Here is a 13,733-nt window from a genome sequence, read left to right as displayed (position 1 = left end):
TAGGTCGATCTCGCGGCTTACATTTTTTGTTTGTAAATATGCCATAAGCATGACACAATTACTGCAGCTCTGTGAACTCAATTGTATTTGAGTAGCTCTCTGGAAATGTTACAAATTATTTGTTAGATGATTGTTTATAAAATCCAATGCTGTATAATTTTCTCAGATGCATTTGAAACGAGACATTTGCATATGAATAGAAAAGTTTAATGTAGAGCGCAGCCTCTCAAAGTATTTATTGACATTTCAACTATTTGAAATCATCAGATTTGTTGAGCGATTTTACTTCAAGACAAAGAGCGTTCGAATCCAATCAATCAATCTTTCTGCGGAAAAATCCGATCCGCCTTTTGATGGTTTTCAATTCAAACAAATCGACTACGAAACATCGCCACAATCGTAACAAATTTTCATTTTTCGATCCATCATCCCCGCTACCGTTGTTGGTTGACAGCTATGCGAAGAACGGAACATTCGCAACATTCAAAGAGTAGCGCGCACGAAGCATGTGATCGAAAAATTTGAAAGTAAAATAGCGTCCTGTCTGCCCCTTTCCGTGGTCCGCATTACTCTGGTGAACTCCTACGCGTGCCTGAAAGCCGACCCCAACTCGACTTGTTTTTCCTGGACATTATTATAGAAATGTATCCGCTGAGGCGCATCCTTGCCGACCGATCCAAACACAAAATTGATGACACTTTCCGGTTTTGTATTGTAATTCGCCGAAACATACGATTCAGTCGAATCAATCAAATCTTGTGTTTACTTGGCGGATGTTGCGAAGGCGCTGGTGAGGGTATGTGATATGCATTCCGTGATGTTGGGATAAAACCAAGCAAATAGTCATATTAATTAGAAATACTAGAATAAGAGATCGGCGAAGACACCATCTTGTTTCCAATCGAACCGTCAAAAGCGGTTCCATTTCGACTTGTTTACATTTTGCATGCATAAGAAGAAAGCAAAAAGTTCAAGTGCTGTCAGTATCATTGTCACGATTTCATGCATATAGGTACCTAATTTGACATATTTTTGATAACATCAAAAATCGGCTAATTTTAGTGTAATTTTGGCTTTTCTTCCCTAATGCCCTTATCAATATCAGTCAAAAAAAATGACTAACGCGGAGAACAGAACTTACACCATGCTTGTGTAGAGAAGTAATATAATTTTAGTTAAATATAGGGGAACTGTTCCGATCTCCATCCCACTGTACATATATCCATCTCATCGCTAAACAAAGAAATACGGGACCAAATTCGTCGCTTCTTTTTGTCAACATGGGTGCTCACTGCTGAAAAAAACCACAAAAATAATAAACAAACCAAATTCTTCTCCATTGCTTTGTTTTTTATGGGATGGAAATAGGAGCTATGAGATGAAGTAGCAAACCGTTCCCCTATAACATGTTTTGATTATCCTTTTCAGTGCGTTTTTGCCTGTTGGGTATTTCAATCACTGCGACCATTTGTTAGATCAATTCAAGACAAAATTTTCAAAACGACTTATCTGCTTTTGTAAACAAAGATTCAAACGACGATTTGACGAATCTGATAGCTCTCCCACGCAAACCAACACCACCAATAGGTAGGTGGAGGTTTCCGCTACCTGTTGATGGTGTTGGTTTGCGTGGGAGAGCTCTCAGATTCGTCAAATCGTCGTTTGAATCTTTGTTTACAAAAGCAGATAAGTCGTTTTGAAAATTTTGTCTTGAATTGTGATATATGCCACAGCGCGTTTTACCCAGAGTTGTTCATAACAAACACAGATTTAAATTCATAATTCTGAAATAAAATGGAGACAATTCTGGAATCTTTCAGTATTGTTGGTGTTTAATGCAATTTGGGGATCACTTAAAAACTAATATGTTAGATTGTAGGAAAACACCTCGGAAATACACATTTTTGGATGTAATCACCGTAAAAATATGAAATAAACTTAGAAACGCTTAATGGCCGTATTTCCCCTACTTTTTTTTTTTGAATAACGAGTAGAACATAAATAGAGTTTGCTTCCAGTATAATAAATGGAAATATTAATTTGAAATTTCAGAAATAATATGATCTTTGTGGAATCTAAATATAAAATCCATCCATTATTATATCCCACCAAGACCTTTGCGAATTCGAACTTTATTTACCTGTAGTAGTCATCGTACTAACTATGCGAAATTCGGACGCTATAATCAAATGATGGCTGCTTATAATAAACATTGTTATGGGCCAAACACAATTGATACGTTTGCGTGCGTTTTGACAGATTTCCCATGGGAAAACTGTCAAAACGCACGCAAACGTATCCATTGTGTTTGACCCATTATGCTATTGATTTCACTACATTTAAGACAAAATTGAAACATTACTTTCGTACTCAGTAAATGCTTTGTGTGCCTTCATATAAGATAAAAGTTGCGTTTAGTAATTTAGTAACGGTGAACTATATTCTTCTAAGATCAAATTTGTATCAGAACGGTCTACAAACATGATTGACACAATAAATAAATAAATAAATATTCTCATTTCAGTTACGTTATGATATCCAGAAGATGAGTATAGAAGTTGGGTTTTCCACGTATTCACGCTAAGGTAACCTGTAGAAGTAATGCACTGTATAATGCATTATCGGATGAAAATTGTGGTAGTACCACGAATATTTGATTTAAAAGTTGTACAAAAAGAAATTGAACTACCCCTTGTATATAGACCACTCACGTGGAGGGTCATTTTTGTGGAATTCGTTCATGCGCGTACGTGAAGTGGCATAGTTCATAAGTTCATTGATTCACGAGGTTCATTAGCGGCAGCCACGAGATAAATGAGTTCATGGTTAAAGTCTGGCGCAAAAGGCAAATCCGTCAGCCATACGACCATGTGCGGGACCGGGCAATGACCTGGGTTCTGTGGGGAATAAAGTGAGTCTGTAAAATGCATTTTACAGACTCACTTTATTCCCCACAATTCCACAGGATCAAGTATCGTTGACCCCAGCTCTTTTAAATTAGTATTCGGATTGGGAAACGATTCCCAAGCGCTTGGTGATAATTTGCCCCTAGGCTGAGTTGAACCGCTAGTCTGTCCGCCGTTCATTTAGCCCTACCGTTCGTTCGTCTATTCGTCGGTAATCGGCAAAAATTAAATTTGCACACCCCTATTGTACACCCAAAATTAATAAGTTTCCGCACGTTAGTCAGATTGAGGGAAAACCAACATAAGAACAAATCGATGTCGACAAAGAAGAGGAATTAAATTGTATTGTAAAATAAAGTAGAATCCTTTTTTTTTTAATTCTGTGATCGAATACACTGCGGCAAGGAAGTATTTGGACGGTTCCTCAGGAGGGAATTCTGATGAAATGAAAGTAGAAGATTCTTCACGTTTTCTAGTCGTTTTTGGATTTTTAGCTGGTAAATTTACCAGGGAGGTTGGCCCTGAAACCAACCACGGATAGCTTTCTATTCGAACGAGATCGTTCGAAGTGTTTTGGTGATGATAGCGGCCGCGAAGGCAATCGTCGTCGTCGGAAATCAGTATTCTGAACACTGACGCTTTACTTTGTTTTTCCTTTCAGTCGTGAATCTCTTGCACTCCCCTGCCAGCCAACTCGTTTCCTCTCCATTTTTTGGACCCTCCCCTTAAAAGTTTCACAGGTCGGGCAACCCATAAACGTGGTAGATGGTCTCCTTCGGGAGTGGCGCTTAAGTCATTTTACTTGTTCCGGGGGCCTGACGGCTGACGAGTTGCAAAATATTCGCCACATTTAGCATAGATTCTGAAAATAATTTAATTACCTTTCAAACATTTCTGAAGTTGGGTAGACACCGTCCGCCCATCTACACTAAAGGTAGATGAAGACCTGCTGCCGTAATCTGAAAAATTGACGTATGCGCCAAATTACAACCTACATGTTTTCTATTTTTCTGTTGAAGAGCACGATGAGTACTACTCGTTAACGCCATTTTTGGAAAATGGCGTATACGTCACTTTGCCAGATTACGATAGACCTACCAAGCCTTCACCGTTAACATGCGCTAAACCATTAAGTACACCGGTTTCCAACCACAAGCAGGCAAAGTATTTTAAAGTGCACTTCGAACTTACCGAGGATCCCGGATAAAAATTTACAGTACCTTGTATGGTATAATCCATTGGAATACAATAGATTGTATGATGAACAGTACAATCTATTGTACGTTTATTGTAGATTTTTCACGGTTAGAAAAAACCTTTATTGTACTTACATGACAAACACAATAAATTTGACTGTTACCGATACATTTTATTATCTTTTTATTGTTTGCTTATGTTTTGAATTGCGCATCCAAAAACTAAACAAGCTATAAAAGTATTCCATCTAGGAGATCAAAAAATCCTTCTTGTAGATAAAAATAATATAATTTTTGAATATTTTATTGAATTATTGTATTAACGGAATAACAATTGAAAACAATGAAATAACAATAGCTTTTATTATTACATAGATGAAAAATAAAAGTTACGCCAATTTTATTATATATTTTTTGATTAAAGGTTTTGGAATGTTCATGTTATGAACAATTCGTATTTTGAAAAAAAGAAGTGACAAAAACTTTTGCATTAACTTTACTCGAAAAACCCAGATCAATCCACCTAGCGTTGGTGGCGCCTTTCTCGCGCATTAAAATAATAAGAAAACACATAAGAGAGGTCGAAATAGCACTTTAGGGGGATAGATTTTACTTTTTCCATCAATTTATATGCATTTGCGGTCATTTGAATGCATTGCTGCAATCTTTGAAAAAAATTTTTTTTTTCGCTTTTGAAATTTTTTTCCCAAGGGGGGACCCTTGGCAGAAAAACAATGTTTTTTCAATAACTTTGGAACGCAGTGACCGATCGATTAAGGGACAGCAATTCGTGGCTAAAAAATATTGTGTCGCCTGCACTAAATTGTATTCCGACTTCCGACGTTTTACTTCCGAACTTACTTCCGACATCATGAACGTCAGAACAAAATTTGAATTTTCTACCAACATATTGTCGGAAGAGCGTTCGGAAGTGTGGAAATCGACTTCCGAACTTCAATTTGGTGCCAGCGACGTTGTCAGCGACAAAACAAGCTCGATTTTGTGACAGATAACACCGTACAGTAGGGTGGCTCAAAAAACACTTTTTCACATTTTTTGATGGGCCGTCCTCTTATTCAGTTCTATTTGATGCCCTGATATTCTGGACGAAATTTCAGCCAAATCGGTCAACGTTTGGGCGGTGCTAAACTCGTTGGAAGTTTATATGGAAAAATGTATGCAGAAACATTCAAAAACAGTGATTTGCAGTTGGACAACACAATTTACGATCAAGAACCAAGATACTCATTCAGCTCTTGAAGAATTAAATACAGAATGTTCTGCTGAAAACCGTGAGAAGATTAGAGTTTATTTCTCAAAGATATTAGCATTTTATTGCAGTGTTGTAGAGTTGAATTTATTTCTTTTCAAAGGTAAAAGAAACGAAATTTGCTCAAACCCCACTTCACAGAAATGCTAATAACTTAGCCGGGCAAACTCTAATCATCTCGCGGTTTTTAGCATAGCATTCTGTATTAAATTCTTCAAGATCTGAATGAGTATCATAGTTCTTCATCGTAAGTTATGCTGTCCAACTGCAATTCACTGTTTTTGGATGCTTCTGCATACAATTTTGCATATAAACTTCCAACGGGTTTAGCACCGCCCAAACGTTGACCGATTTGGCTGAAATTTTGTCCAGAGCATCATGGCATCAAATAGAACCGAATAAGAGGGCGGCCCATCAAAAAAATTGAAAAAAGTTTTTCCCATACTAATTTGAGCCACCCTACCGTACAGTGCTGCATATTTATTTTATTTTTCTGTGTGAATCTCGTCGGAAGTGGGCCTTGCTGCCAGTTCATTAGCGTCATATAAACAGTTTTGGTCTAAAAGCACAATAAATAAAATGTAATTTACAATATATAAAAATATAAATATTTTTCTATATAAATAAAATCAATTGTAAAACATGAAATTGTATTGTATTTATATTGTAATACTGGAGTGTAATTTTTGATAAATCCTAATGTACTTCTATAGTAAAACAATAAAAAAGTAATTACAAAATATACATCACAAGGTTTTTTATTGTTTTGTCCATAGAAATCACCCCATTGAAGAACCGTAAAATCAATTGTTTTGCTCTGAATTTTGTATGGAAAAATTTCGAAATTTTTATTGTAAAGATACATAACAACCCCCATTTTTTACTGTAAAAGTCTCATTTACCATTCATTTTATCGTGCAAAACCATAAACTCTTGTGCAATTTTATTGTAAAATTTTCGGTACATTCAATGGTAATTATTATGTAATGAATGGCGATGTAACGGTAAAGTTAATGGGATTTCAATGATATTTTTTATCCGGGATGGAGCAGTTAAATGCGGTGGTTTTTGCTCGACATGCTTCTGCCAAAACTGCTCCAAAATGGATAACGTCGTCCGTAAGAACGTAGGAAGTAATTCAAATTTGTTTTGGATGTGCAATGCATGTAGTGCAATGATGGGCAGTGTTCGATTTAAAAATGCAATGGTAGATATCAATGAACGCTTCGAAGAGCTGAAAAACGAAATCCACTGTAGTGTATTAGGTGAAATTCTCTGACTTATCTGCTGATACACCGGGAATTAGTACAACAAAGATTGAGCTCCACTGATCTAAAAATTGTTAAATTAGTTCTCCGGGAAAAAGATGTGCGCTTCCTAAGCTTTGTGTCTTTCAAGGTGGGTATGCCGATGCATCTGAAGCAGAAAGCACTGACGGATTCTACATGGCCTAGTGAAATTTCTTTTCAAAAATTCGAAGAAAAGCTTAATTCATGAAGGGTTTTTTTGCAAACCGACGATACTTTCCAGTACTGTGACAGAATCCAGTTCACTGAGCGTGCAGAGCCACATGACGAGCAGTGTTGTAGATCAATAATATATTTCATCATCATCTACTATACATCTACTGTATCCAGCTTTTTACTCAAATGTGCCATAATACTTTGAATCACCCCTTTTGACACATACTGTGTCCACTATAATTTTTATAATTTGGTCTTAGCAATCTGTGACTAGTTGAAGTTCTCAGCTGGTTCTCAGTAAAAACATTGAACTGTCATTTCGTTTAAAATACTAGTTTTTCTGTTTTCCCTAAAACTAATAATAGACCAGTGCATGATGACGTAGGTTGACAGTTCACAGAGCTTTTTCACCGGGACTTAGCCTCTGGCGAAGCTTCCGATAAAATTGTTTCGTCATTTTATTCGCATGTAGATGTCCTTTGCGATTGATTTCCTGCTGAATGCAAAGAATATCATTGAAATATTCGGATCGCAGCAATTTTAAACTAAAAATATGAATTTTAATTTTCTCCTCATCGATTTCTCTTCTAACACCTTGTAAACAAGCTCTGTGAACTGTCAAATAAGTGAGGTTAGATCAAGATCTTGCATTGGTCTATTGTTATACTCTCATAAACATATTTTTAATGTCTGCTTCTTCTGTGTGCCCGGATGGACAAAGATGTATGATAACTAATAGTAGAAATAAATGAAAGAAAAGAAAGATATATGCCTGGCACGATTCAGGGGTATGCATTTGAATATTACTCACGATTTTTCTTCGAGGCACAATTTTTCGTAATATTACCAGCATATGCGCGTTGTACAACAATAATTATTACTGCTGCAATGTGCATTATGTGAAACTCTGGAATACTGGAATCCGCAGAAAATTGTTTTCTTATAGACGGGAATTCGTTTTCTTGTAAATTTCCTCCAATGGTATTTTTAATGTAAAACCCTCATGAATTCGTGGTGACAGGGGGATGTAAAAAAACCTATAGGCAAGCCAATAGCCGTCTTAATGATCATCTAACAGCCGCGCAACTGACTTAAAAGTTAGGATCTGCGATCCTCGAAGATAACCTGAGAGTTACATCATCGACATCATGGACAAACACTGCAAGTTTCTAAAGATCAGTCTATTCAGTGTTGAACGGGGAGAAGATTGAATTCCCAGGTAAACTACAATACACCCAGGTTTTTTTTACACGGTTTAAATTCATTAATTTCTCGGGTAACCTGAATTTTCACAGCTTTTCAAATACCCCCTGAATTTTCTTTGATTTTTTGTGAATTTTTTCGTGGGGTTAACTCCTTGTTTCATTGATGCTGAAGGTCTTAAACGACTAAAACCAAACCGTGTAAAAAAAAACCTGGGTGTACATAATCACGGAAGGGCTTGGGAGGAATAGCGGTCTGACATTTGTTCATGCTTACCACTCGAGAAAATTTCATGAAATTTATTATGAGGATGAAGAGAGAAAAAGCTTACCAAATTAATGAATCGCTCTTAGTTTTTTTTGAATGAAACGATTTGAAATAAATCGCAATACGATAGGACTAAAATGAGACAGGAATTCCAAACTAGTATACAATTTATTATAACCTAAAACAATTTTTGATTCCGATATTTATATGAATGAATACATCCCATCACCGCATAGTCCACTTCCACATTGAATCGGTATAGTTTCAAGTTCTCATAGTATTGTATAACGAAACGATCTCGACCTTTGATTTGTCCAATGCCATCGGCTATCACATATTACCCAGATGTCAGAATCCACAAGAATCGATGACCAACCTGAAGCCTGCTCATACCAATAACTCATAATAGGCTTTACGGCCTTCCGACCTGTAAAAAAGTCATTCAGATTGTCCAATAGAAAATCAGTTTAAGATTTCCCCTGAGCCGATCAAATACATCCGAAGCTATGTTCCGCATGTTCTGAAAGGATTTTCCAAGTAGCATCTGTTCTAGGCGTCCTAGAAAAAACCTTTTTATTATTTTTTGTAACTAAAAAGTAAACGAAATACGAATTATTCCTTGAGCACTTGCACTCGTTTTTCAGATCTTATTTTGATGTTTAATCAACTTTGACAGATCAGTAAGTTTGAGACTCTAATCATGGCTACTAAGATATTGTTTTAAATCAAGTTCACAGCATACGTCAAATTCGATTCACCCCTTGTTGGTTTATGGCTAGCGTAAAAAGCTGGATAGCCGCAAATTCTGAAAATACCGTCGTGACCGTACACTATCAAAACGTGAGAGGAATTCGTTCTAAAACAAACAAGCTTTAACTCAAACTATGTACCTGTGAATACGATGTTATTATGCTCAATGAAACGTGGTTACGTTCCTATGTCACTACCTCAGAGTTCGCAGCAAACTACTCAGTTTTCCGTTGTGACCGAATTTCCGCCTCCAGCGATCTTCGGCATGGTGAAGGGGTCTTGATAGCAGTTAAATCCGGCTTAAATTGCAATTCAGTGGAAATCTCGAGCAAATCGCTGTGCGTGTTAAACTACAGAGAACAAGAGATCGTGTATGCTCCGGTTGGTTTGATTTTGACTTCCGGCGATGTATTTTTTCTGACTTGTATGGGGCAATATCGAACGTGGATTTGACGGAAATGAATAATGCTATAGACACCGATTGCATGGTATGTATTTCCTATAAAATTAAATTACAACATCTCCGGAATGTTGTCTGCAAATCACGTTAACGCTACTCCCGTTCCCGATCGAATAATACTCTGAGCAGTCTTCGTTCTCTTGAATCGCAATACAGTACTAGTGATTGCCAGGGAATTGCTTTTCGTAGTTTCTGCAAAAGAAAATCCGGCTTCATTCTGGTCGTATATCAAAAGTCGAAAAAGCACAAACCGTACTCCTGCCGAGCTGGCCTTTAACGACGCCGTTGCTGACTCACCAGCAGGAGTTGCGGATTTTTTCGAGAGTGTGTATAGCACCGCCCCTTCCCGGCCAGCATGAGCACATCCCCCCCATGCTTAGCAGTGAACCAGATGGATGTTTTGTCGGCTTTGCTTAATCTCGACACTTCGAAAGGATCTGGTGCGGAAAATCTAGCACCGCTGTTTTTAAATGAATGTGCTCCTAATTTGCTGATGCCGTTAACGCTTATCTGCAATAGATCGATAAATGAGAGTACCAGTTGCGTGGAAACTAGCCTCAATCACTCCGATCTTTAAGGCTAGTGATAATTATGCTGTGGGGAACTATAGAGATATTTCAATCATGTATTGCCTGACCTAGGTGTTTAAAGATCTGGTTTACAAATAGAGCTAATAAACTATAGAGGAAGACTGTCGCTGTCGTCACTGGTGAAACAACTTTTGCTGGCGAGGATAGGGCATTAAATGTCAAAGAGGAAAAAATCAGAACGTTTTGACAGATGTGTAGCCAACATGTTTGGGAACGACAACAAAGAGAACCGCAGCGACAATCGTCCTCTATAGTTTATTAACTCTATTGGTTCACAGCGTTCTGTACACGACTTCTCTTCCACTGATATCGGACGAGCAGCACGGGTTTGTTAAAAAGCGCTCGACAACAAACAGTCTAATGACCTTTGTGAACATAATGGAATACGCAGTGTGTGTATGGTCGCCCCATCCCACAACTCAAATTATCCGAATGGAGCGAGCTCAATGCAGCTTCGTACGATACGCACTTCGACAGTTACCATGGAACGACCCATCTAGTCTTCCAGACTATTGCAACCGTTGCAGATTATTAGATTTAGAAACATTAAATTTAAGACGGAAAAAACTTGCAAGACTTTTTATATTTGACCTTATTATGAGCAACGTAGCCCGCAAATATAGTCTAGAAGCTTCCTGCTGGCGGAAACTTCCCTAAACTGAACTTTACTAAAAATTGAGCCATTTGCCTCCCAGCATAATTTTCTTGACATTCTCAAAGACTCTTTCGTTGAGCCATTTAGCTCCCAGATAAATCGCTGACTATTCAGATCATCTCCGGCAGGAGATCTATCCTACTCCGACTGAGAGTTTCCCGTGTAGCAATTTCCCTCAGAACCGACGACTCGCTTCCGTGTAAGGCTTGTTGACTATCCTTTATTACTTTTAACTTTTCTTTTGTGTTAGGTGTTTTTGGCGCAGGTCTGGAGCCCTTTCTTACTTCAGCGAAATACCGGTCGAGCATAGCTTCCGGTTCAGTGGTGTTCCGACGACCCGAAACTAGTGCTACAACGCGTCACGATCTACTAGGCCTAGTATAGCCTACTCCGATTAAGAAGCTCCCCGGCGACGGAAATTCTTCGAAACCAATCTTTCGTAATCTTGAGCCACTAAGCTCCGGGCAGATTTATCCTACCGCGAAAGGAAGTTCACCGATGGCGGAAGCTTCCCCGTAACCGGCCGTTCTACTGTCATCGCTTCACAACATGATCTGCGTTACCGCTCTGCCTATTTCGTTCCATGTATCCTCGTTCTTTGGGGCCCGTGTGGTAAGACGCGCGGCTACAAAGCAAGACCATGCTGAGGGTGGCTGGGTTCGATTCCCAGTGCCGGTCTAGGCAATTTTTGGATTGGAAATTGTCTCGACTTCCCTGGGCATAAAAGTATCATCGTGTTAGCCTCATGACATACGAATGCAAAAATGGTAACCTGGCTTAGAAACCTCGCAGTTAATAACTGTGAAGTGCTTAATGAACACTAAGCTGCGAGGCGGCTCTGTCCCAGTGTGGGGACGTAATGCCAATAAGGAGGAGGAATCCTCGTTCTTGCACATTTCTAGCACGATGTTCTCGGGGTTTATATTACGAACGCAGCAACTACTTCCTAAAACATCCATGGCCCGACAGGAATTGTGTCAGGAAGAAGTTGACTTCCCCGTGTTTTCTATCCACCCACAACGACAGGTTCGGAATGAGCCGATATGTGCACGTTCCTTTCGAACTACTGTCCCAAGTCAGCTGCCACTTCCTCGTCAAATCGGCTTTCGCAATCACGCGAGCACCAGCTGTTCCTCGCCGTCTGTAGCACTCACAGTCCTCCTCCAATAAAATGTTTATGGGGTCCATTCCTGCTATGACACAAACCGCATCCATCGTTATGGTACGATATGCACTTGCTACTCTCATGGCCATCAGCCTATTGAGCCGAGTCAGATTTCTCCTCGTGATTACACCAGCCGCCGAGTCAGGAGCTCCGTATCTAAGTATTGAGGTAGATACGCTGGCCAGGAGTCTTCTCTTACTGCTACTAATCGCAGGATTGTTAGATATGATTCGGGTCAACGCTGTAATCGCTTTAGTTGCCTTCTCGTAAGCATAATCAACGCGGCTATTGGAATTGAGCCGGTCGTCGATCATTACCCCAAGGTGCTTTACCTCTCTCCAATCGATGGTGACTTCTTCGACAGTAATCATTTTTCCATAGAGTTATGGCACTTCCTGTCTAGAACGCTGGAAACTTTCACCTACTCCCTGCGGAACGCTTATGAGAAATTAGGCTCTGTGGATCTCATTTACCAGTTTTCTTGGAGTGCGAATGTCGGACCAGAGAAGAAAACAAGAAATAAACTCTGGGGAATACACCGCAGCCTTACACGATATAATCCGTTCTTTTCCAAGTGGTATTCCGTGTCCGCTATCCACTAAAACCCTTACATTCTTTATCAGGAATTCCTTTTCCCGGGACCACCTTTCAGTATTACTTCATGGGGGAGGCTGATTGTGCTTCTAGCACCTCGTCTTGCACTGCAATTCTAGTTAGGGTTCTTTCGCAGCTCCGACAGTATTTGCGTGACGGAATTGCACGTTTCTGCATCTCGGCACATTTCTTCAATAATATTCTCTGTGTTTAGGATAGGCATCTCTCTCCGCACTGCTTCAAATCCGGGGCAGCCGAAAATCACGTGCTCGGGTGTATCCTCAACATCCTCACATCCAGGGCAGCATGGTGATGAACTCCTTCAAATTTCCACGCTGGAACTGGGTTTGAGAGTAATAAATAAATCGAGTCCGGGAAATCATATACCCTTAATAACAAGATTGAGTGTGAAAAAATGTGTGTCCTTTCCTGTGTAGCGTAACGAGAGGAAAGAAAAAAAATCCGGGGGAATAAATCATCATTTCCACATGAGTTCCCGTTGGTTGGCCGTTGGTCGGTCCTCGTCCTTTAGAGCTGACCGGATCGCGCTTTTCCGTCCGCACCGAAACAGTTGTGGACTTAATTTGATTAATATTTATGATTGCCGAATGGAACATTAATTGTCCACTAAATGGTGCAAAACTGCAATGAAGCATTGCTTTCGGGTAAATTGGTGAATGAGATATTCAAATCTCGGAGAGTAACCAGGGAAAAATAACAATGAAATGAGGGGACTGTTGTGGACGCAGCCGGATGGCTGCTGTTGGCAGTTGACCGAAGGAAGATGAATGGGCCGAGTGGTTCGCAAATAAATTCAAATTAAAATGTTCTATTTGAATCTTGCGCGGGTGCAATGCTTTTGTTCGTCACGAAGTGAGGGTGGTGACGAAGGGAGTTGGGAGTTATTGTGCTTGATTCGTTTGTTGTCTTTTGTCTGAAAATCGAACAATTGATTTTCTTGATTTTGAAAATTAAAATATGTGAGTTCGAATAGAACATGATCTCCCAGGCGATTTATCGGCCTTCCAAAGCTAGGTCGTATGCGCAAATAAGATACAGATGAAATCTAGGAACTTTTTTCAAATGGGCGTACATGATTCTGAGCTTGATTTTGGAACGGCAACTGTGCTCATTAATTAAACTGTTTTGGTGAACTTATGTACCTAACAGGAAGAATAGATTCCGATCTATCTGGTAGTACCGTTAGCTGAACG

The 13,733-nt window shown here is 39.3% G+C and overlaps 1 protein-coding gene across 1 annotated transcript; it reads right to left on the bottom strand.

The window, feature by feature from the left end:
* Nucleotides 1-11,699: 11,699 nt before the first annotated feature.
* LOC134207375 (uncharacterized) lies at nucleotides 11,700-12,296 on the bottom strand. Its single transcript, XM_062683100.1, has one exon. It carries the CDS (start codon nucleotides 12,294-12,296, stop codon nucleotides 11,700-11,702), a length of 597 nt encoding a protein of 198 aa, XP_062539084.1.
* Nucleotides 12,297-13,733: the final 1,437 nt, after the last annotated feature.

Source organism: Armigeres subalbatus, chromosome 1, assembly GCF_024139115.2.
Source record: "Armigeres subalbatus isolate Guangzhou_Male chromosome 1, GZ_Asu_2, whole genome shotgun sequence".
In the NCBI taxonomy this organism is placed as follows: Eukaryota; Metazoa; Arthropoda; class Insecta; order Diptera; family Culicidae; genus Armigeres; species Armigeres subalbatus.
The sequence above is the reverse complement of the archived record's forward strand: the minus strand, read 5'-3'. Positions and strand labels throughout refer to the sequence as shown.